Raw genomic sequence first — 25,511 nt, forward strand, 5'->3', positions numbered from 1 at the left:
AAACTATAGTCACAGTTGTGCAATTTGAAAAAATATACAATTATATAAACATCATAGTCCATACTATACTGATGAAAAGACAACTAAATTACTGATCAAAACAGGGTATTCCCAATGAATGCATGAAGTTGGAAGTGTCCAGCCATTTGAAACAACAAGTTTTGAAAAGTAAGCTTTTCGTATAACTGCTTATCGCAAACAATTTTTGTGGAAAAAACTGTCCTATATACACATAAGGCTGTTGATATTAACAGACAGAATACAGAAAACTAAATAGGGAAAATATTTTTAAAACAAAGAGAATTTGGAACAGAAAGGAAATAAAATAATATAATTTTCATATGCATTAAGCTCAATTATAAAATGCCATGTACGAAGATAGCTATACTGTGATCTATACTTGTTTTAATGAATTAAACATTCATCTCTCTTTCTCTCTGAAACATTTTCTTAAATAACTAATTATTTTATATTTCGTTTGATTTTAACTCAATCAAAGACATTTTGCTTTGAATTTTATAATTTTCTTACCACACAGCTGGTATTCAACACCTTATGCAGTTGGTATTCAACAATGATTTAAAACAATGGTACAACTCTGATATACGCCCTAATTTCACGAAATGTGGCAATATATGTTCTGCGTTGGTTTTTGGCGCGATTGCGTGTTGTATGGCAACCCTGTTGGCGTTGAAAAATCTTTCGCTGCAGCTCGTTGGTTCGCGAAGATAGGGGGGAAAGATAAAATGGTGGAAGGTTGTTGAATTGAAGTTCGGCAAAAGGAAATATCATTGTGGCCATCCTGTTGAGGGGCAGTGGGTATTTGAAGGTGTGGAAAGAGGGTCTGGGAGATTATTTTTTGTGGCTGTGCATGATAGAAGTAGGAATGTGTGAAACACAGTATGAATTTTCTGGATAGTGTGCCTGGCTGTCATATAAATACGATAGCGATTACGTGGTGGCATGTTAAAGGCTATTAAAGGTATTTCTGCTGTTCGAAAAAGCATTAATTCATGGTAAGTGCATTTTATTTTATTCTTGTTTTTATTTTGTAGAATGTTATGTTCATTGTTTTTTTAATATGAATTTCTGTCATTATTGTTGTTTTCTAGAATTGTTTGAAATTTATTTTAGTTTATTTTGTTGATTAGTGCGTAGCGTCCAGATTGTGCAATTTGTAGATTTTTTTAAAGTTGAAATAGAATGCTGTGTACATGGTATTCTTTGAAATTTATTGTTGTTATGTTAATTTATTAAAGTGAGGTGTGAATAGTTCGTAGATTCGTTCGTTGCCTAGATTGTGCCATTTGTAGATGTTTTTTTAAGTTAAAACATATCGCTGTGTACATGGATTCTTGTCAAATATTTTTGGTTAGAAACTTTATATTTTTGCTATCTAAATTTTTTGTTTTTGTTTTGGATTTTTAGCATAAATTGTATGTTCAAAACGTGGTTTTTGCATGTATGAAAACGGCGTTTTTGGAGACATTTTAGGCTTAAAGTTCGAAATGTAGACAAAAATTTTAGATAGTAATATGGCAGCGTGGAGTTTCTCACCAAAAATGTTTGGCGACTTGAGGGCACATATCAGAGTAGTTCCAAAACAATATTTTAAAACTGTTCTAAAATTATATAAAATATAAGCATTATTTAATGATTTTATATTTTACAATTTTGTTAAGTTTACACCACAATGATACCCATAATTTAACAGTGTTCCTCAGTCTGACTTTAAATTTATAAAAACCATTAGTGAATTATCATGGGGAAAAAAAAAAAAAAAAAAAAAAAAAAGAAAATTAACGTTCCCCCCTTTTTTGTGTGGCCTCTTAAAATATAAAAAGTGAGATAGCTGTTGATTATGAACAAAAATTTTATCATTTTAATAATATGTATTACGCTTAAAATTAAACTGATTCAGTAAATTGTGAATTTCCAAAATCATCAGTTAGGGTTTGACCTATGTAATATAATAAAAATAAATATTTTAAGACCACATAAATTTTTTATCACAGTCATGTCGATGTCTTTGTTAAAAACAGTTTATTTAAAAGGAAGGAAAACAGAAGATTCTTACTTGAACTCGAGACGACTTTTAATTTTATCCCAACCAAAAAATGGAGCAGCATAGGTAATGAGCCATTGATTATGAAATCCACCACAATCAAAATAAGGAACAGTCCAATATCCATGTTTTAACTCTGCAGCTTTGTATTGCAAAGGATATCGGTCATACCTTATAGGATACAATCCAGAAGAATTGTAACGAATTTTAATCTTTGTTGTATACGTTTCAAGATTATCAGTATTAGCAGCCCACTGAACTTTCAAGCTTTTGAACCAGTCACTTTTTAAATAAGTTTTTTTACTATTCTGTCTAGCCATGTCTTCCACAAAGAAGTTTTGAGTGTTCTTTTCCTTACGATAAGCATATGGAGCAAACAGTGTTCGGTTAATGAACTGATTTCTATCAAAATATACTCCACAACCTTGTATTTTTTCATTTCCTATTACGGCAGATAATACTTCACCAATGATTTGATCTTCAGTCAGTGGTTTGTCAGGCACTCGGAATTCAGCAAATAAGTCATTGGGATCCACTATTTGAAGGAATGATGATATGAAATTAGCTAAGCGTAATGCGGTTCGAGCTTCATTTTCTAGTTGAATTTCTTTTCCATAAGCAACATCTCCTCTCAAAAATAAACGATCTGGATGTTTTGCAGCAATTGCTTCACAGTTAAATTTAGTAACCTAGAAATAAAAATCTGTTACTAGAATAAACACAAATTCCTTTTTTCCAGAAAATTTATGTCAAAGTTAAATGTACATATAAGTTTATTATACAGAATTAAATACTTAAATTGTTCAGAAAAACAAAATTTTAAAAATATAAAATTTGGATCAAATTAATGCTTATAAATATTGAAAATAGATAATTTGAGTGGAGACCAGTGTTATCAGCACTTCATTTTTGGCCTTATATTTCCTTTTTTAAATACTAAATTACTGCATCATATTACATATAATTACAGATTTCAAAGCAAAGCAATAATGAAAATTTAAATTACATTTTAATATTGTGTGTTCTTTGGGCATGCATGAACAATATTTTTTAAAAATTTTACAGCCTATTTTGGGAATACCATATTTATCCTTATACGATATACACAGTAAATGTTCAGCTGTGAACCAGAAATAAATATTTTAGGTTTTAAAGAAATTCTTTGAAATGTTAACTTGAATTTAAATAAGATCAGATTACAAGATTACACCTATAAATATTCACGAAAAAAAAAAAAAACAGGGGGGGGGGAATGTTGTTAGGTTAGAGATGCCTTCCTTGTGTTGCTTTTTGGGTTTATGACAATTATTTCCAAACTCAATATTTAAAGAAATACAGTTTTTAAATCAGAATTGATAGCTAAACAACTAAACTTTCGAGGATTTTGTTATAATTTTTTTTTTTTTTTTGTTTGATTTCCAGGCAAAAATTCAGGAATTATACAGTACTTTTCAGACATGAAAAAATTTTTTACTGTGATGATGTCTTGGTAAACATAAACATAAAACAGTACTAGAGTGGGCTTGTAATATAGAGTTAGTGTATCTGTATATATAAATTATTTACTCAAATTGCTACAAAAGTGTAAAATGGATAACCTATAAGAATTTTCACCCTATCACAGCGATAAAGCTAATGTTCTAAACACTACACACAGTTTGCACTTTTCCAAACCATAACATGAGACTTGCACTCTGAGGATTTTAGATCACTGTTTAATCAAATTTAACATAAAAACATAACACGAAACAAATGATTTTGTATCAGTTACATAAAATATGGCATTCAAAACATATTCACATTCTTTTATTTATTAAAGTTCCAAATGGTCACAAAATTTATCATTAGGATTTTTAGTACTTTGCAAAATTAATGCAAACATTTTCATGATGGCATTAATTTAGTAAGACGAGATTTCAGATTATCTCTGTTCTACTAATCTATTAGTATTCTAAAACATGATCATGTCTTGCCAGAACAAGGATTTTATACCTTATATGCACATTATAGGCAAAATATATATCATCTTCGAGATGTAATAAAATAATAAATACAAATAATTGAAAATATATGTTAGTGAAATTTCTAGTTTTAACTGATTATGGCACATATACAATAATACAACATATCTATACGAGCAATGGGCAACATTGCCTAAGCTCTTTTCCTTCTTTTTATAAGGAAGTGCCACCATTCTTAATGTTAATGTTAACATATACAAGGGATATCTGCTAAAGGAAGGGATGCCCTTGTAAAGGACTTTTTAAAGGAAGCTGGTTTATATTCATGCTATAAATGGTGAAAAGAAATAAAAATAGTCATGCAACCAGCCTATTTGAGGCAAAAGAAAATTCTGAAATAAGAAAGGGAATATTTAAAACAGAAAGTTCTCCAAATAAAGCAAATTAATTAAAAAAAAAAAAAAAAAAAAAAAAAAAAAGGAGGCAAGATTTAAAAAAATAAAGTGATAAAAAAGTACTCAGATAAATTATTACTCCAATTTAGTAGGTGAATAATGATTTTCTTTTCAATGACTGAATCTCTCAAATTTCAATCAATTTATTTAAAAGTTTTTTTAAAGCAATGATTCCATATTTTGTGAATACATATTCAACTCAGAATAAGTTAACACCTCTTTAGCAATAAGTTTATACTTCTTTTATGAAGAACAAATTGATATTCACATATACAAAACAAAAATTAGGTGAAATTTCTTTATAAGAATGGTCACAATCTTTGAATATTATTTGATAAAAAATATTATTGGTTAAGTTATTGAGCCCATTTTTAAACATTTATTGAAATAATAACAACCACAACAACAATAATAAATCAGAAAAAGTTAATTAAATTTTGATTTGGTAGAGATTTTTAGAGCTTGTGTTAGAACTACAAGTAATAAATAAGATAGAAATATAATACTAAAATGATAAATACTCCATGAGTTACTATGACTTCATTTCAGCTTAATGATTACATCCATTCATTTACTCATTAATCCACCAAGCAGTATGATTATGTATGTCCAATCATGAGATTTGTAGCCATTTTGCATTACAATCATGCTTTTAAAAATATTTTGTTCTCTTATTACTTTTAAAGACCTAACCTTCTTAATAATATGAAAGTTATACAAAAATAGTAAAGTAATAATTCAGATCTATGTAATAAAATATTTCACAAAGAGATTTATATTGTATTGATGCTCATATAATTAAGCATACTAGAGTAGTTTATTTAAAAAATCATAAAAAAAAAAAAAAAAAAATGAGGGGGGGGGGAAATATATATATATAAACAAAATTTCCTACCGCACTTCTCACATAATCTACTACAACAAGAGGATCAATTCTACTGCCATTCATGTTACCCACATCAAAAAACATAGACTGACGACTGATGTATTTCCAGCGTTCAGATTCGGACAATCTTTCAACATTTTGGGTCATAACCATCATATCTAAAATAAATAATACAAATATTACAAAACAATTTGATTTATAAAGAAAAGTGTTACAATAATCTGAAGTCAAAATATTATTATTACTAAAAAGTGAGTTTTGGAAATGCCATTCAAAACATATTTCACACCCACATGTACAAATTTAAGAAAAATGTACATAATAGATTAATTCATATCATTACATTTTATTTCACTGTTGATTAAAATTATAAAATAATGTTTTTAAAATTTCAAATTTATATCAAATTAATAAAGTTACACATAATATTAGAAATATGAATAGCCATTTGAAATAGTATATATTATATTAAAAATCAGGTTACACATTTATCGCAAAGCTCTCAAGGACTATATGCTTTGTAAAAATGTGATTAAATTTATTACTAGACAAAAAAATTCAAGAACTCAAATTTAAATAAGAAATGAAATTTAAAAATCAATCATAAAAAGACACTATGTATAACCAATACATCCAAAATCAAATTTTATGAATACATGTTAAAAATGAATAATATGCAACAATTATTAACATGTTGAGCTCGGCATCAGTCCCTGGGGACTGACAGTGAACTTTCCGTGTGGCGGCATCAGTCCCTAATTTTCATTTGGCTGGCGTCAGTCCACAGGAATAACAGTATTAAAGTTTTAAAATAAATATAGTCTCAATGAAATGTGATCAAATATAGTTTTAATGAAATTTATTGAAACATTCTAAACAAAAATAAGGCTTAGCTTTACACATATTACAATACATAACAGCTTTTTTGGTAACATCTTGCGTCCAAATAATTTTGAATTGTCCAGATAATATTTCGAACAATACCTTTGGACTTGATGTGCGTCTCCTTCCTTTTTGTATAATTTATGAATAATTTAGTTCGACAACATTGCACTGCTTGATCGCTCGCTGCCGGCTGAACGGAAAGGATAGCAAATTCGGCGCCGGGCTCAACATGTTAAATCAATAATCCAAAAAATAAATAAAATAACAAATAATTACAAACCTAAAACAACAAAAAATATTACAATGAAAAAATACATACAATTGATTTTCTCACAGTTGAAGCCCTTATGATAATAGTCATAGGCTGCTCTTTCTATAATTTCACCGAGAAATGGATTCCGGATCACTTTTGGTAAACGATATCCTGGTAAACAACGACACTGATATCCACCCCTTCGAAATCCAAATCCATGTATTGGTTCACACTAAAAGTAAAAATTTTCAAAGTTAAAATGAATCTTTAGATGATAATTTACATTTAAGTTTAATTTGCTGTTGTTGTGACTTATCTCACTTGTCTGACAGTAACATCAGAACAAGCCCACAAAATTCATTGTGGCAAGGAGTGCAAGACTGCACCTGTCCTTGGCAAGAGCCTTGAGCACTACACAGGCGACAGACAACTTTGCTGAGTTCCGATGGGGAGCATCTCGTGGGCGGGGACAAGTCTAAGGGTCTCTCCCCAATCTTCCCCTACCACCAACCTCTCAAGAGGACATTTTGTTCGCTTCATATTTAGAGAGCTCCCATGCTTGTATGGATACTATACATTTACAAACATCCATGCCTTCTCCAAGATTTGAACTCTGGCCCTTCAGTATGGCAGTCAGCGTTACTAACCACCATCCTGTTTGGGTTAAGTTTGATTTACACAGTATAATGCATGAGAAAATAATTTCAACTAAACGCTTTGATTGCAAAAACAATATAATCAAATTCTCAAATTTTATTGCTCCTTTCTAACCATGTGACAAAGTGTCATCTCTTCATTAAAACTTAGGTACTTTTCTGTTAATGGGATGTTTAGTCGCTAATGGGGTAGCCTATTTATATTGCATCAGCAGTAGATGCGCAACGATGTTGCACACAAAGAATGAACATCAATTCAGTAATTTCCCATCCGAGATTTTCAGTTGCTTCCGTCTTGAAGTGCAGACAGTCATTTTGCTGAATTATTTTGTTCGATGGCAAATGTATGTAATTACCTATTTTTTTTTTTTAAACCTAAAACAGATTTGATTGTTCATGGGGAAAATAACATCTAATTCTCCCCATGTACACAGCAATCTATTTTCACTTAAAAAAAAAAAAAAAATCAAAACTATGTATGCGATGCTTGGCATCGCATACAGACTTGGCATTATGCACATTAAACATCACATAAATTATATTATTTGCTATATATAAAATAGTTATTTTTTTTTTTTTTCACCAAAGGTTTATGTAGCATTAGGATTGCTTTCATTTCATTTTTATTTTTGGCATTACTCATATTAAAATTGAAAATTTTAAAAGTTTTATTTGAAAATATTTATTAAATTATAAATAATTATTATGCAGTACAAAGTCCGAAATCTGGACTTGTCAGGACTTTGGCAATTCCGGATTTGGGATTTTTCCAAATATTAGATTATCAGTTTAGAACATGAGTTTAAATCTAGTAAGGTGGCATGTAGAAATTATAAAATTAAAAACATATTATCGTGATTTACGAAATAATGAAGTAATTATGATTCTACAGGGTAACAATATTTACAAGGGGAGGGGAAGAGATTAATATTTAATTGTTTACCTTATTAAACATTTCTTTCAATGTAAGCTGTTTAAGTTGCTTTGTTTTTTGTGCTAATACTTTCTCTTTAATTCTGTAGACAGACATAATCTCTTGTTTAGTTATATTGTTGAAGTCCTGTAACTGCTGTGTCGAGAATTCTGACTAACTTATCAATCAAAATTTTTTTGTTTTCAGTAACTTCTCAGTTACTTTCTTCACTAATGGTATTTTCTGGATCTAGAACCATACTACAGACTTCACCATTCATTAACTGATTGATGATTGGGGCATTGTCATCACAATGAAAAACTTCTTTTATATCATCTTCATTTATTACCGCTTCTCCACATTTCTTTACAAAATGTGTTAATTGGAAAATTTCACCTTTGTTTTGCGACATCCGAAAACCTTTAAAATGTGCGGCTATCATCATCAAATTTAGCTATCGTTCACTATACATAAAATCACATTTGATATTTGGGTATTACTCGAATACTTGCTGATAAACTGCCAATAATCTACTGGCACTAAAATATATTTTTGCTGGTATTTCTATTAAATAGGCTTTTTTTAAATTTCTGATACATATTTTTCGATAACTGCATTTAAAACCAAGTTAAAAGATTGTTATTCTTTATGGCTTGTTTCTGTCCCTTTCCATACGAACACTGCTATATATATAGATGCAAGTAACTTCCTTTAAACATTTTCAATTCTTTATTCAAACACTTTATTTGGCAGTTATTAACATGTTTTCCACCATGTATAGTTTTCTGTATGAGAATTAGAACACAAACAACTTTTTGACAAAATACCACATGGCTGGAAATAATGGGTAGCTATTGTTTTCTTTCTCAGCAAATCTAGAAAACAAACAATGCAATAAAAATTAATCTGAGACAAATAAACATTGTCCCGAGAACTTTCCATCAGAAAAAAAGTTGCTAAAACAAATGATGCATTGCAGATTACATGTTTGCTGTAACTGATCTGAAACTGGTGTTGAAATAAAAAAAGATACTTCTCACCTGCCTTTAAGAAAGAGTATTTTACTAAAAACGTCCAGAACAACATGCTGCTGTAACCCTTACAGGAAAGCATGGGTCATGGGTTATATTATCAACAAGTATCAGCTAATTCTCAAGTACTTATATTTAATAAACATAAATAAGGAAAGATTGGATTCCGATAAGCTTAACATAATGCTTATGTTTAAAGTTTTCAGCATTTTCAACCATACCTTTAGCTGTTCCCTCCTGTGAGTTTTCTATTCTAGGATTGAGTGCACTAATCTGAGGCTGAAAAACTATCTGCTCAGACTATGGAATTTCTCCAGAGAAGGGAGAGAATCCATACTAGAGAGAATTTTTATCTTTAAATTGCATAAAAATTTGAATACTGCTTGATTAAATAGCTTCAGAATTTACACAAATAGACATCTCTAGATCACAGACAAATAGTCCTAGCTAACGTAATGAATCAAATGAGATAGCTTTACAGATAATAGCTCTGGCCTGCAGAGAGGAAAAAAAATCATAACTCAATTAATAAAATTGGATACTATCCCTCTCATATAATCAAAACTACTTGAAATATCATTAGTTAAATTTTTATGTGGGCTTTTGAGGATGACACACAAATTAGGATTAAAAAACTTGCATTTTTTATACAGATTTCCAATAGATATCTTTCATGTAAGACAAATGTTACAAATTTCCATTTTATACATTACAAATTCCCATTTATGAAAATGTTAAATTTCAAAATTTTTATATATATATATAAATTCAGTTATTATCTAATCTCAGATTTTGACATTTCCTTTTATTTTTATTGTTTTTAATTTGGTGAAAGTAGGTTAATTCATTATTTTCAAATTACGTTTGCTTATTACAGAACAAGATTCCCCTCTTTTTTATTTTAGCACTATACAAACGAATTTATTAATAACAGTTTTCTTCACATAAACTCTACATAAAATTAAAAAAAAATTTGTTAAAATTTTTCATTTTGCTTTGGTGTTGAATCACCAAAATTTATACATATACTCTTTAAACCTCCAATAACTCATTTTTTAAGCTGGAATCATAGACCTACAACAAATTGTTCAAGAGTAATTTGGTCACTTCAACATTTCTCAATCTTCGGTCTACAGACAATAAGCGATCCTTGAAACTTGATCTTGTGGACCTCCTAGATTTCCAAAAAAGACAAAAATTAAAATTCAAATTAACTGAGTACACGAAACCATAACTGAAAATCTCAGAGTTTGGAAATTACCCATCAATCAACTATCATTTCCCCCCCCCCCAAGACTGGCATTTTATGAAGTTTATTACCAGTTACCCTTCCTACTCTAGTCTTAGAAACAAACAAGATATATATAGCACTATAAATGTGTTTCTTATCAGCATATATCCAAACATAGAACAGCTATGCAAAAATCCGCAGGCTCTTCCATCTAATTAATTATGAGTACCAACATTTTTTTAAAGTTTTTGTTACTAACATAAAGATCATCCAACCCTAATAATCTTGAATTATTAAAAGCCATTTCTTCTACTAGCTTAATTACTCAATACCAATACAAAATATAAATAGTTTTAATTAATTAAAAAAATTATAAATAGATTGGTAGAACTATGTGCTAAAAATACTGTTTTTGAAAGGCACAACAGTAAAGTGGTCCCCATGTGAAAAAAGTTTAAGAAACATTTGGTTGATTGATTAAGGCAAAGAAGGGCTATCTCTCAGCAGGAAGGTATGTCTTTTGCGGAGGAATCTAAGGAAAATGGCTGAAATTCACATTTCATGTCAAGAAAACTACCAACTTACTCGCACAATTTTGAACCTCAGTCAAATTACAATGTTTAGCAGTCTTACCTACTCAGTCTACTTACAGTGCACTGTTCCAAGACATATTCAGTCATACAATCATTTCTAAATATGTGTATCAAATTTATCATTAGCAAATAGATGAAGGATGCCTATTAGCAAGTTAGATAAGATTTTAATAATACTTTTATACATAATTTATTATATTTCTAGGACTGCACAATGTCAATAGATTGGGTTATTTGATTTAAAGAAAGTACATGAGGGTTAGCTGCCTGAACTCTTATCTGAATTTTGACTCAAGGGCTCTTGGGTTATAAATCATTGACTAATCTTCATAAATCAACACATATGAACCATGAGAACAATTTTCAAAATCAAAATTCTACATACAATTATTTGATTAAACATTATATGCGAATAACAGTTTGTAGTACAGAAATTTCATTACTTCAAATACACTTATATTTCATTAGTGAACAACTCTATAAAAACTAGTTATTTCTTTAATATAAGTCTACAGATTTAGTTTTTACTCTATTTTTATTTACATGTTGAAACATTATCTACACAAGATTTAAATTTTGATTGGAAACTTGTGAAAATATAAAAAGCTTCCATCAAGCTTATTATATTTTCACTTAGATTGACTCTTCACCCATGGTACTATTTGAACAGGCTTCACCATAGACAAAAGAAATTAAGATTGACTCTTCATCCATGGTACTACACTGACTACCAATAAGTATTTGGACACCTATGCAAATGACGATATGTGTGGTCCCAAGGTACGCCACGGACTCCGCCGGTATATATTGTGTAGGAAACAGCATCGGCTTTAGTCACATGCAAGATGCCTCACAGTTCGGAGCTCTCTGATTTCGAGAAAGGTATAATTATCGGGTATCACAATTTGTCATGTTTCGACGTTAACCAAGGCTTGGTATGGTGCCAATGGAGTTCATCGAATGGACTGGCCTGCCCAGAGTCCAGACCTGAACCCTATCGAGAACCTCTGGGACGAGTTGCATCGCCGAATTCAGGGGTGCACTACCTGTGCAAAATCGGTGAAGGAACTTCTATGTCTTCTCCAGCCGAGTGGAAGAAAATACCACTAGCTGTCATACAAAGACTTGTGGAAAGTATGCCACTGAGGGTCCTCGCTGTAATTACCTCTCGTGAAGGCTCTAACAACTATTGATTTTGAATAATGTTAGTTTTTCTTTTCTATCACAGGTGTCCAAATACTTATTGGTAGTCAGTGTATTTGAACAGGCTTCACTATAGACAAGAGAAATACAACTTAAGACTGACTGCATCAAGTATTAGCTTGATTCAAGTTTACATTCATTATTGAATTAGCATATTTTCACATTATAGAACTGAGCACTTAGAGAGAAACAGAATTTTATAATACACAACCCTCTGGTCAAATATTAATACGGCTGCACTGTGGATCCATACAAAATTAGCATTTCAAAAAAGTTTTCATCGTTTTAACCACTGACATGAATAGAATTTTCAGATCTGTAAGCTACTTTATTACACAAACTTTACTACCTTACATCAATTTTTTTTTTTTTTTTTTTTGTAATGACCTTCTTACTGGATTTATCCCTATTTTCACTGCATTTTAAATTTTTAATATAAACTACTTTCACATTAAATATATATATATATATATATTTTACTAATTTACTCATTAAGTTTATATGGCACTTTCAAATGAAGAATTTAATGTAATACATTTTTTTTTCTGTTACACACAATAGTTTTAAATGTAGTCTGCTCTAAAAATGAGTAATCTAATATAAAATTGAGATTTGGATGTTTTATACAAAGTTCTCATTTCAATTACTTATCATTACTTTTTAATCTGCATTCATCATACAAGCACATCTACTTAAGAGAAGAAAGGGGGGAAAAAACTCACTTCAGTTGTTTGGTTTTTACATCGTGCAGTCCCAGCATATCGGTTAGGAGGAGGATTGCCTTCTCCAGTAGGGCACTGATTAATATCAATTCTATCAAAGTCTGTTTCCATTACAGCAACGGCAACATAACTATGAGAACAATTCATATTACATGTATTTAAGGAAGAAAATTACACCTAGAAATGCATGCAAAAAATGATAATATAAATGAAATATATTTTTATTTTCACATATTTTTAAAAGCACAATTAAATAACTTAATAACCTTGATAATGCACCACTTTTAAGAGACAATATGATAGAATATCGATATATTAAAGCTACATAAAAGTGCTTATTGCATTATTTTAATTTGTTTCTGTTGATTGTCAATTCATTAATAACTCAAGATGTGAAATTCACTTGAGCATAATAGCAATAATAAAACAATCAAACAAACGTGATTATATAATTATGATAGATAAGATTTAAGCTGAGTTTATGTTTCTTTGAATCAACTGAAAAAGGTATACAGTATTAAGTCCAAGATCTGGAATCATCAGGCGATTCTGGATTTTAGATCATCGGTTTAAATCTAACAAGATGAAAAGTGCATAAGATAGCATAAAGGGCTTCATTTATTGTTTAGGTCAGCTAAATAAATACTACCTTCCTACAACCATTCAAGGGCTGAAATTGTGATCCTGACCAACATCAATTAACAAATTATCACTGGCCACAGTGCAAGTTCCTAGACAACAGGTGTTTGAAAGTGACACTCAGAAATCTCAGTCTGGAGAAAAATTGCATTTACAGCACATCTGCTTCCTTTTATTGACCGTTATATTAACCATTAGTAGACTTTGGAAGCAGAGAGGGAATATTATTTTATTTATTTTTTGGCTGATGGGCTTAGAAAGCCTTTGGGATATTGCACATCTGGATTTCATACTTTCTACTGCATACCTATTTATCTAACCAAATCATTCTCGTCATCAGGTGACAACCATGAGAAACTACTTTTATTTTTTTAAACTGATGGGCACTGTCCACGGTTTTGTTAGACCCATCTTCGACGTCTGTTTGCTAACTGCCCTTCTCCTCCAATTAATTTCTTCTTAATAGTTTCATATGATCAACACACCATGTACAGACTTTTTTATTGAGAAAAAAACATATATTTTCTCATGTACCACAAAGTATTAAATCATTAAACTAATAGATTGTTAAATTTAATATTGCCAAGACACCCGCATTTCTTCTTCAGTTGCACTACAGCCTATCACAGGGCAAGGCCATCTCAACAAGCTTCCTCCAACAGATCCAATTAGTTGCTGTGGTCTGCCAATGACTGATTTTTAGAGTTCTGAGATTTGCCTCCACACAGTCTATACATCTTGTGCAAGGACTTCCTCTCTTCTTGGTTTTACTCTACATTTGCAAAGGTTACCTTTTTAACACGATTCAAGCTTTCACATCTAAAAATATGTCCAAGCCAACTGATACGATAAGATTTTATGAGTCGAACAATATTAGGTTGTTTGTATCTTCTATGTATTTCACGGCTAAACAAAATTCTCCATCTATTATTTTCTCTAATTGGGTCATATGTTTTTTGCAGTACTTTTTCTTTCAAAAATTAGAGGTCTTTCATCATCTGTTTTTTGTTAATGGCCAACATTCATTACCATACAATATAATAGGTCTAATAAGAGTTTTATAAAGATTTATTTTTGTCTTGAAGTTTAATAATTTAGACCACGATAACATCTATTAGCTATAAATAATCTGTTATCAATTTCAAGTTCAATATTATTATCATTAGATATGATAGTACCGAAATACGTAAACTGAGAAATGCCTTTGAAAGTACAAGACTTTATTTGCAATGGGAGGGGATTATGTGCTCCACTAGTTATTGCCATAAATTTTGTTTTGCACTCATTAATGGTAAGTCCAATGTCTCTGGCTGCAGATTCTATTGAAATAAAAGTCTCTACAACAGTCTGTTTACTTCTGCCAATAACGTTGATGTCATCAGCATATGCTAATAACTGTACAGATCTCTGAATATGGTGCATCTGCTTATAATTCTGAATAATACTGCTACCAAGATTAATAACTTTGACAAATATCACCTAAAAAGATATATTTCTTACCATCAGATATAATAAATTTAAATGTTAATATACAGCAAAACAATTTTTCGAAAAATTTCATATCTTTAAGGAACTTTAACATTTAAATAATAACATTACATATTCCTCTCAAACTTATTCTCATGCAAAGCTGCAATGAAGAGAATTTCAAATAGCATATATATTTTCTACATATTTCATAAGATATTACAGAGAATACTGTTTTGTTAATATGAAATTAATAATTGCAGAATCATTCTTAAGCAATATTTTTTTATGAAATTATAACATGGTAACACTTTGAAATTAAGAAATTTGCAGGCCAATAAAAAGAATCAGGTTACAGTTGAAGAATTAAGATACTCTTACAAATTATGATTCAGATTTAAAGGATGATTTAAAAAGTATTAAACTAATTATGCAAATTGGAAGATATCCAATATTAATTTAGCAAATGAAAGCATTGTAATTATGATTCAAATTCAAAATTGCCATCTTAAAAATGTCAAGCTTGGTGATATGTAGCTTATGTAAAATAATTTTCTTTGTTATTTTACTTAAGAAACTTTTAAAATGGTTTTATTTTGAAGATTTTGTTTGAATTCTCTCCCCAATAATTTTTTTTAAAAAAAGAAATTTACATTCTAATGCTTTCAAATTATACCACACATATTAGTAAACATTAATTATCATTCATAATTAATTATAAACTCATATTTTCCTAAACATTCACAATATATGTAACTTCCATCTTAATTATTTTTCAACATCTTTCTTCCTGCTTTATACATTTATCTTATTAATAAAGAATGAATTAAAAAACTGACACTTCAGTTTTATTTGTTACATTTTCAGATTCTTAAGTTTTTTTTTTTTTTAATTCAGAAAGCATAATATCATTCTATAGACAGCATTAGGATTCAAAACTATTTTCTTCCCCCCTCTTTTTTAACATGAAGTATTTTTTTGTTACATTTAATACACAAGATTCAGACAAACATGAAAAGTCTAGGATACTTCAGATATTCTTATCATGCCATATCAAACTGGTTAGAAAATTCTAGTAATACTGAAATAAACCTCTCTATGAATACCAATCCACGATCTTTACTTTAAATGTGACTGGCATATGCACCAATGTATTTACCATGTTGAATACCATTGGTCAAGGATTCTAGGTAAGCATTTCTCTAAAGATAACCATTGTGCATATACATATTTCAAAATTTTGCTTATTTCAGTACTATGCAGCTGTTGGAATTGTTTAAAAATTTTCTTTCCTTTTAGAAATCTTTCAGGGTTTGTACACATTTCTGCATATGGAAATTAAGTACTTTTAAGGACCATTAATGAAAAAATTAAGGACCCATCAACAATAAATTCAATTAAAGATATTAGCTACACCTGAACTTCACTTTTGTAATACTATCCTAAGAATAAAATAGATTCACCAGTAGAATACATTATTATTAAACATAATTTAAAAAACATAATTATAAAGACGATTAGTGACATTTTATTTATGTTTTACTCACAGTTAGCTTTATGTTTTTTTTTTTTTTTTTTTCTTTTATGTCTCACTTTGTCAAGTACTTGCCCAGTTTAGAGGTTTAGTAAATAGCAAGTAGATTTTATATCAAACGCCATAGGTTAAAATGAGACAAAAAATCATAATCAGCATAATTCATTATAGAAGACTGGCTGTTGCCACCACTGCTGCTTGCTTAGAGAGAAGCCTGCTGATCAGAACAAACCTGAAAGCTTGATGTAGGCACGGTTGGCACATTTTGAAAATTTGTACTTTGCCCGACTGACGCAGTTAGTGTCATAACTTCGTGTAGAGTTCCTGGGGTTAACCCAGTTAACGTATTTTAAAGTTCCAATAAGCCACTGAAGCATCAGAGCTGATCAGATGTTTTATATTATTTTTAGTCTCACTAGATGCACAGAATTAAGTTTTACATTTAGTTTTACACGTTAGTTAGAAATCTTTCAGGGTTTGTACACATTTCTGCATATGGAAATTAAGTACTTTTAAGGACCATTAATGAAAAAATTAAGGACCCATCAACAATAAATTCAATTAAAGATATTAGCTACACCTGAACTTCACTTTTGTAATACCATCCTAAGAATAAAATAGATTCACCAGTAGAATACATTATTATTAAACATAATTTAAAAAACATAATTATAAAGACGATTAGTGACATTTTATTTATGTTTTACTCACAGTTAGCTTTATGTTTTTTTTTTTTTTTTCTTTTATGTCTCACTTTGTCAAGTACTTGCCCAGTTTAGAGGTTTAGTAAATAGCAAGTAGATTTTATATCAAACGCCATAGGTTAAAATGAGACAAAAAATCATAATCAGCATAATTCATTATAGAAGACTGGCTGTTGCCACCACTGCTGCTTGCTTAGAGAAGCCTGCTGATCAGAACAAACCTGAAAGCTTGATGTAGGCACGGTTGGCACATTTTGAAAATTTGTACTTTGCCCGACTGACGCAGTTAGTGTCATAACTTCGTGTAGAGTTCCTGGGGTTAACCCAGTTAACGTATTTTAAAGTTCCAATAAGCCACTGAAGCATCAGAGCTGATCAGATGTTTTATATTATTTTTAGTCTCACTAGATGCACAGAATTAAGTTTTACATTTAGTTTTACACGTTTGTGCTCTATCTTGTCACCACGGTAAAGATTAATGAAAGGTAATAATTCACTTTAATGTGCAGAGAAAACTTTTAAGGGTGATCAGTTAATTACAAATAATTAAATTAGCTAGATAAGATACCCTTAGTGATTATAGATTTATATGGCTACTATTAAATTTATCTTTTAAAAATATTTGCTAAAAGCACTATTAAAATCACAATCTATTAACATGTCATAGTTTAAAATACATGGAATTTATGACAATGATTATTAAATGATATTAAGATAACTACATATTAAAAGCTATAAAACATTTACATTTTGTAGCAACAATACTCAACAAAATATTTATGCACCTTTTTAATTTGAAGCCTTTCCAGACATTCTGGCTAATTTATATCGATTTCCTTCTCTTTAAGCATCTTTTCTAACAATTAGAAATTTGTTTCAATAAGCAAACCAATATTCCCACTTGTTTCTGGGTGTTTTATCTCCTAACTTGTCAATCTCTTAACTATGTACCTATGAGGTTTTATTTGATCCGATAAAAGTTAAATAGTCCAAAATCTCTGACAGAAGTGAAAGCAAATTATCGCTATGTCTAAAAGGAACTACAAAGTCATACAAAAGTTTAAATAAGCTTCTTATTTAAAAATAACTTTGGACATAAAGGCATGTTCCTATGCTAATAAAGTCAGTTACAGCTTATGGTGGTGTAATTAAACAAGAAGAGTCAAATTTGAACTAAAAATATGGACTAGTGGTCAAAGACTTTACAATTTAATTTCATTTTAAGCTGGCTCAGTAACGCTATCATCATAACAAATTCAAATGTTGGCAGCAGTAAAGCAAAGACGAATAATTGCAAATTATCAGAGCTGGGAGGATCTAATGCTGAGAGCAAGTGGAGGTCAGAAACACACTCTTGTTTTACACTCCAAAAACCTAAGTGAACTGTCTAAGTGGCTTGCATTCTGGTGAGAAAATAGAAATGAGAAATTATAGTAAAGGCTGAAATTGTAAACAACTGGGTAATTTACATAATAATAACTCTACATATCTTTGAAGAATAATTTTCTTTCTCTTTATGTATTCAGTTTCTTTCTTCTACGTTTCCTTTTCAATTTAGTATTTTTGGATTTAATTAAAGGTTTCTGTTATTCTAAAAAATAGTATATAGAAAAAGTGTGTAAAAAAGCTGCTAATTTTATTTCTTTAGTAATATGAAAATTCAGAAAAAATATGAAATATATATGGTAAGGTCCGATTACAGAGCTGCTGTGGCATAATTTTTAGAATTTATTGACACAGTAACAAAATCTAGAAATGGCAAAATGTTTAGAATTTAGAACAGGCACTGGAGACAGAATTTAGGATCCAAAGAGATTGCATTAGGTGGGAAAATGCCTAGCGCCAGCCCCGTGTATGACGCGTTAAGATAGATTAGATGAATCTTTTAAATTGTCAGTTTTCAATTTCTTTATTAATAAAAAACGTCTTTTCTATAATGCCTATCCATATCTTGTGTCTAGTGAAAAGTAGAGAAAATAAAGGGAAGATAAAAACGTTAAGAAAAAGGTTCTAGTATCAGAACTAAAGCATTCAACTAATTTGTTTTCATTGTTCTTCCAGACGTTCTAAAAAAGGTAAGAGATTACGTGTTAGTACCATGGACACATTTTTCATTATGTCTGATTTTTCTGGAATCTTCTAAAGTCATGAGTCTATAAATCTTGCCTTCAAATCCTTCTAAACTTTCCAATGTCTAAAATCCCCCCCCGGAGGAAAAGATTAATTTTATAGAGAAAACTGATGCAAATTCTGATAATTCTAAATATTATGAGACAATTACATAGGAAAACTCTTACCATGAAAAAAATTAAAAAGACATTTTTAATTAATTCCGTAGCTTATTTTGCTATTGCTAAGAACTGTTTTGTAAATTGTGCTTTATAGTAGTATACCTTGCTTATTTTTTAGATTCAAAATATTGTATAATACGAGTAAGTGGCCAAAATGGAACTTTATAATATGACAGAGAAAAATAAAATGCTTTATTTTAATATTATTTCTTAAATATAATTACAATCAATAAATTGCCATTATTTAAATGAAATTTATCAATATTACGATGTTCTAAAAAAATCGTCGAAAAATTCCCAGATCTCTGATCGAGAGATCCCGGAAGAGATACTTAAAAGAATTCACATCCCCAAAAGCGAAAAGTTGTTTAATAAAAATGAATTAATTTCGAAATGCTTATGTTTCACTTCTTGCTCAGAAACTCTATCCCACCATTTATATTAGAAATAGGAACAAATTAAAACCCATGAACGCATTTACACGTTTCAAAAGATAACCAGATTTGTCAGCGAATCACCAAAAATATTCCTCCAAAATGCTAATTCCCACTCAAAATGACAGTTGTAAAAAAAGAAATTTCAGATGATTAAAACTAAGGACTTTCTCCCGATTTTGGCCAAAATTAAGGACTTTTAAGGACTCTTAAGAACCGTATGAACCCTATCTTTTCCAGATAATAATAAATATCAATAATGTGTTATAATCCACATTTACTCTCAAAACACCTGTCCCCTTTTAAGTTCAGCTGCTAAAGTTAAGAGGTTACAGGTGTAGCTCATAATTTGCAAATCTGAATTTTCTTTTATTAAGATGCCTGCACCATCAATATTCAAGCCTACCCTTATTGGCACACTGTTGACACCAAATGCTAAGCAACTATCCATTGCATTTTCTTTTAAAGTTTTAATAATTAGCTGTGCTATATTAAAGCATGTCAAGTCCCTTTCTAAAGTGGAAATTAAAAAGAATGAAAACTACACTCAGAAAAATTCACAAAGAATACTACACTCAATTTCTTAAGACTCTGGATTAAAGAAAGAAACAACAGTTGGATACAGTTTTGTTTCCATCCACAGAGAAGCAGAATGGAGCTATTTTAATGTAATCAATAACTGAAGATTTATTTTTCATATCCATTTCTTAAACAATTGCAGTCATTTTTCTCCTTGTACTGGAGCATTTCTTAGCAATTTCACTATTGGTAAACATTATTTTAAATAAAGCTGCAGCATGATCCGATAAGTATTCAGTAGAAGGTTATGCTCCAGTGAAAAGGTAGACAGCAGGTATTCCACATTAATAACTTTTTGTTTCCCAGAAAAATTTTACTTTTTCCCAATATAACTCATGTTTGTGTACACACATGTTTAAGAATAACAGTCCTTCCACTATGCGAAATCGAAAAATTGTAATGACAAACGGTACACATCATGAATGTACTGCATTTTCTTCATGAAATAGCAGAAGAAAAGCCATCTGTGTACATTTTTTTAAAAGTACAACAGTATTTTACCTTTTTTTGCAGAATTAACTAAGGTCACAATTTAACATCTTTCTCAAAAACACATGAAACTCACAATGCTAAGCGGCGAGATGAATGAAATTACAACCTCAATCTTTCCTTCTGCTTATTGGCTAATGTATGCCACATGACCTGCTGATGCTCATCGGAGAACTGCAGCATGATGTTTTTGGACACATATGCTCTCACACACAAAGCAGAAGAGTATGGTAATATCTCACTGATAAAATGACTTCGTTTTTTTTTTTTTTAATATGTAAACTAGAGAAAAAGTAAATGCTTTCAGACACTAAAAATAATTCTTTTTCGATGCAAATAATAAAATATTAAGCCAAGCAGCTACATAAAAACTGTGTTAAATTTTAAGAATATGAGAAAGGTAAGGGAAATAGGTTGTAAATCAGATTGCGGATGTACGTTTGGAAATCAGGTGAGTTGGCAACTCTGATTTAATTTTACTGGAAAAACAAAAAATTAGATCCATTCTATTATAGGAACATTTAGATTTCCTAACAAAATGAGATAATATAAAACAAGAAGAACTTACGTTGGTATCTCAATATGCCTCCACTGAGTATGTCGGGGGAAAATATCTGGGATAGGTACTGTAGCACCAAAAACCCATTTATTTGATCGATCACAATCGAAATAAGGTTGAAACCATTTCACTGGTCCAGGATTATCAGAAGCAGCTATTAAAAATATAATTGTTTATACAAAAAAATTATCACCAGCATCGTCATGATAATGTAAGTAAAAATATTTATTTTAATTATATTATATATTTTAATTAAATTGTTATCAAATATTTATTTAAGTAGATGCATATACAAAAATAATTTTGCCAATCACTTGTACCAATTACAATATTAGAAGATATTTTGGTGGCAACCTGATACATAATAATTAACTATAAACTATTTCAGTTAGTTTGCTTATCAGAACAACATTTACTTTGTGAGAACAAAAGAAGATAATAAAGTCCACATGAGAAACAGAGAAGTATGATAAAATAAATAGAAAGCAATTTCTCAAATTCTGAACACATTATAAGGTTATGCATACTTTCAAGGATGTAATGAAGAAGTTTGCAGAAAAGTCAGGTTACATGCACGAATTTTCCAATAATAGAATTTGGATGTTAAATAAGATGAGATTATCTGCATGCAATTACATTTGCTATACTGGTTCATTATCTTTCATCTTTCACATTTTCACCCCCCCCTCCATAAGAGTGCCTATCTGCACAAAGCTCAGTTTTCTTAATATTTTGCAGGATATTCTGTGTACTATGACAGGGGGGGATATCTCAAATAATATCATCCAGGACAGCATGATTTGTGTTGTAAGGTAAATGCAATTAAAGTACCTTTCAAATATTTGGTATGATACTACACTCTGAGCAAAGAAACTTGGATTTTTATTCACAAACAGATCTCTACAAGCATCTTATTTGCCAAATTTCTCACCCTTTGATTCTACTCTTTCATCTTCTATCAAATTAATGCGTTCAAGATAATTTCTGCCATTCAAAAAAGATGTGATGGCCAGTTCATGAAAAATAACAAAAGAAACATTCTAACAACATTTCGATGACAGAGGCACTGAAGATAGAGCCTATGTTCTGAGTAGATAATATAACAGACAACCGTAAACCCAAATTGCAATGGGTAACTAACTGTCCATACAGGAATACTGGGTAATGTAAAAGCCTAGCAAGCGGCTTCCGTTTAATCAGATCTTCGTTTATATGGCTGTAATTAATTTAATACAAAAATTTAAAAATTTACAAAAAAATGAAAATTCCGTAATTATGTATTTTAAATACCATATAAAAATAAGTAAATTTGATCATAAAGCACTGGAAATGGCTTTATGCTATTTGGGACAACAGGCATCAGCTTCCTCCATTGATGTAATGCTTTAATAAAAAATGGTGAAATTATGCAGCAAGTCGTCAAATTTCCAAGCTTCAGCAGAAAAAAATGATTGAATTTTTTTAAACATTCCTGCTTGTACTAAATTGACAAATTTAATAAATGCTTACTTTAGCTATAAAAAAAGTGCATTTCCACCAATTAAATATTTTTTCCCATTCTCCTCTTTAAGTGGAATTTCTCTAAACATGCATACTCCCAGTCCCATTCAAGCCAGTTAAGAGGGAGTTTACTGTATTCAGAAATCTATTTGCTACCTTACTGACACAGCTATTGTTATATAAATTGACATATGACATTATTGCATAATTTCTTCATAAACTTCAGACAATTTAAAGGGCCAGAAAATAATGAAAGCTGAAAAAAATTAAAATACATTTTCTAATCAAAAATATACTGCATTACACACAAACATGTGTAACTGCAAACATTAATAACATATAAAAATATTTAAAATTCCATACCTGGTGGTCCATGCCATACATATGTTTCATTTGTGCCATTAGCATGAGTAATCTGGACTGAATAAGTTGTTTTCGAATCTTGTCGTTTAGTAAAATCAGGGAGCCATGCAAAATACCATTCATTGATTTTGTAATGAGGATGTGTATAATTCATGCTCATGGAATTATTTGGAACTGCTCCTAAATCAATGGCTTCAATGGTGTTTAAGGTAGATATACGTTCCAAGTGAAATGGATCATTAAAATCATCAGACCTATGATTTTAAATTAAATTAATTAATTAATTTAATTATTGATTTTAAATTAATACTTATAATTTAAAATAATACATATCAAATTGTTTAACTAGTCTGACATAATGCATATAGGTATTAAAACACTATGACTCTCTAAGCAAATAACTAAAAAGACATTTTAAAATAATATACACAAAATTATTTATGATTACTCACAGAAAAATAAATTCCATAACAATTTTATAAAAATCTACACTTGAAACATTCAAAAGTGAGAAATGAAGAATCACAATTTCTGAAAGAAACTGTATATAACCCCCCTTGTCACTAAGCAGAGTTAACTATAATATTTGAAATTTTAGACCAACATCAGAAATTACTTACTGAGGACTATGACAGCACCAAGAAGTGACTTACTTGATGCTGCTCTCCGTGTACACATCGAGCTATTTTAACTAAAAAAAAAAAAAAAAAAAAAAAAAAAAAAAAAAAAAATGCAGAATGAATGGCATTAGCACAGCAACTTGGCATAGCTTTCCATCAAGCTTGGAAAAAACAACAGAGAACTGAACAAATTTAGAAAAGCTATTATCACTAAGAAAAACATCAGTACATTGTAATAATCATTTGTAAAATGTAACTTCATGGAAAGCACATTCTTACACTCTACTCTCTTGTTACTACTATGACTATGCAAAAAGCCATATTACGATCTTACTACTATGCAATAAGCCGTAGGCAAACTTCACAGAGTCATTATGTTTTGTTACAAGATGGGAAAAAATCCACGCACTAGAGCAAGCAGAAGCCATGAACATGACCCTTGAATTTCCAAACCTTGAGTACTGCAATAGCACATGATACACATACAACCATTATGGGTTGCATTGATAAACACATTTTTGTAAAATTTTGAGTTGCCTACTTTGACAACATGCCTGGTAATTATACGAGCTGTCACTGATAATTGTCAGGATTGGATGGATAATCAGAGAGTACAATTTTTTAATTAAGTAAATCCTACCAACATAACACCCCGGTAGGTCAAAAGTTGCAAGAATATCTATATTTATTTTAATACAAAGAAAAAGCAAGACTTGAGAAAACTTAACTTATAAAATACAGTACATCCTGGTTATTTCAAGTACTTGAAAATTAATTTATTCCTGGCCATATATTCTCCTGTCCTTATTCATTATGCACTAAAAATGTCTCCAATAAATACTGTATTGCTTAATATTTTGCTTCTAGGAATGCTCTTTCAGCACTGTTCAGGGTATCAATATTCAGTCTCACTTCTCAACTTTTTAAAAGATATCTTTAAAAAAAAAAGGAGGGGTTGCTTATTTTTTTTATGTAGAGTTATACTGAATGTATATTTCTGGAAAGCGAAAAAAATGATAGCTTATGCATTGCCTCATTTTTCATTCTCCTTTGCTAATCATTGAGAAGTTCTTCCTCTTTGAACACTCTGAAATGTGGATTGATCCATTCACAGGGAATTAATTATAACTTAATTTTTAAAACTGCAGAGATAATGACATGTAAACATCTAGTTTCTTACATTCAATTACACTCCTATTTAATTTACAATGAATATAAAACAAAAATAACAGACACTTAGTTTTTTAATATTATGTATGTAAATATCATTAAAAATTAACTTACTAAGGGTATTTCCATATCCTTTCTACATCACTTGATGTAGAAAGCAATTATTATTTACGTGTAGGAACATTTAAACAAATGATTTTCTAAGACAGTAAATATTTCTTTCACTTATAATATGGAAACAATAATAATTTTAAACATTTCTTGTTAAGTACTAATTTTAGGAGTTTATATCTGACACAGCTTAAAAT

The 25,511-nt window shown here is 30.0% G+C and overlaps 1 protein-coding gene across 1 annotated transcript in view; it reads right to left on the bottom strand.

Annotated features, from left to right (window-relative positions):
- LOC118200411 (uncharacterized) overlaps positions 1-25,511 on the bottom strand; it is a 53,033-nt gene that overhangs the window by 12,614 nt on the left and 14,908 nt on the right. Inside the window, exons 3-8 of the mRNA XM_035372385.2 lie at positions 23,414-23,667; positions 21,560-21,704; positions 12,855-12,984; positions 6,572-6,737; positions 5,377-5,525; positions 2,078-2,754 (exon numbers count right to left, since the gene is read on the bottom strand). Coding sequence (XP_035228276.2) covers positions 2,078-2,754; positions 5,377-5,525; positions 6,572-6,737; positions 12,855-12,984; positions 21,560-21,704; positions 23,414-23,667 — 1,521 coding nt within the window. The remainder of the gene's footprint in view (positions 1-2,077; positions 2,755-5,376; positions 5,526-6,571; positions 6,738-12,854; positions 12,985-21,559; positions 21,705-23,413; positions 23,668-25,511) is intronic.

The sequence above is a fragment of the Stegodyphus dumicola genome, chromosome 1 (assembly GCF_044657685.1).
Source record: "Stegodyphus dumicola isolate Sdum_Otavi_A_Nest chromosome 1, ASM4465768v1".
Lineage (NCBI taxonomy): Eukaryota > Metazoa > Arthropoda > Arachnida > Araneae > Eresidae > Stegodyphus > Stegodyphus dumicola.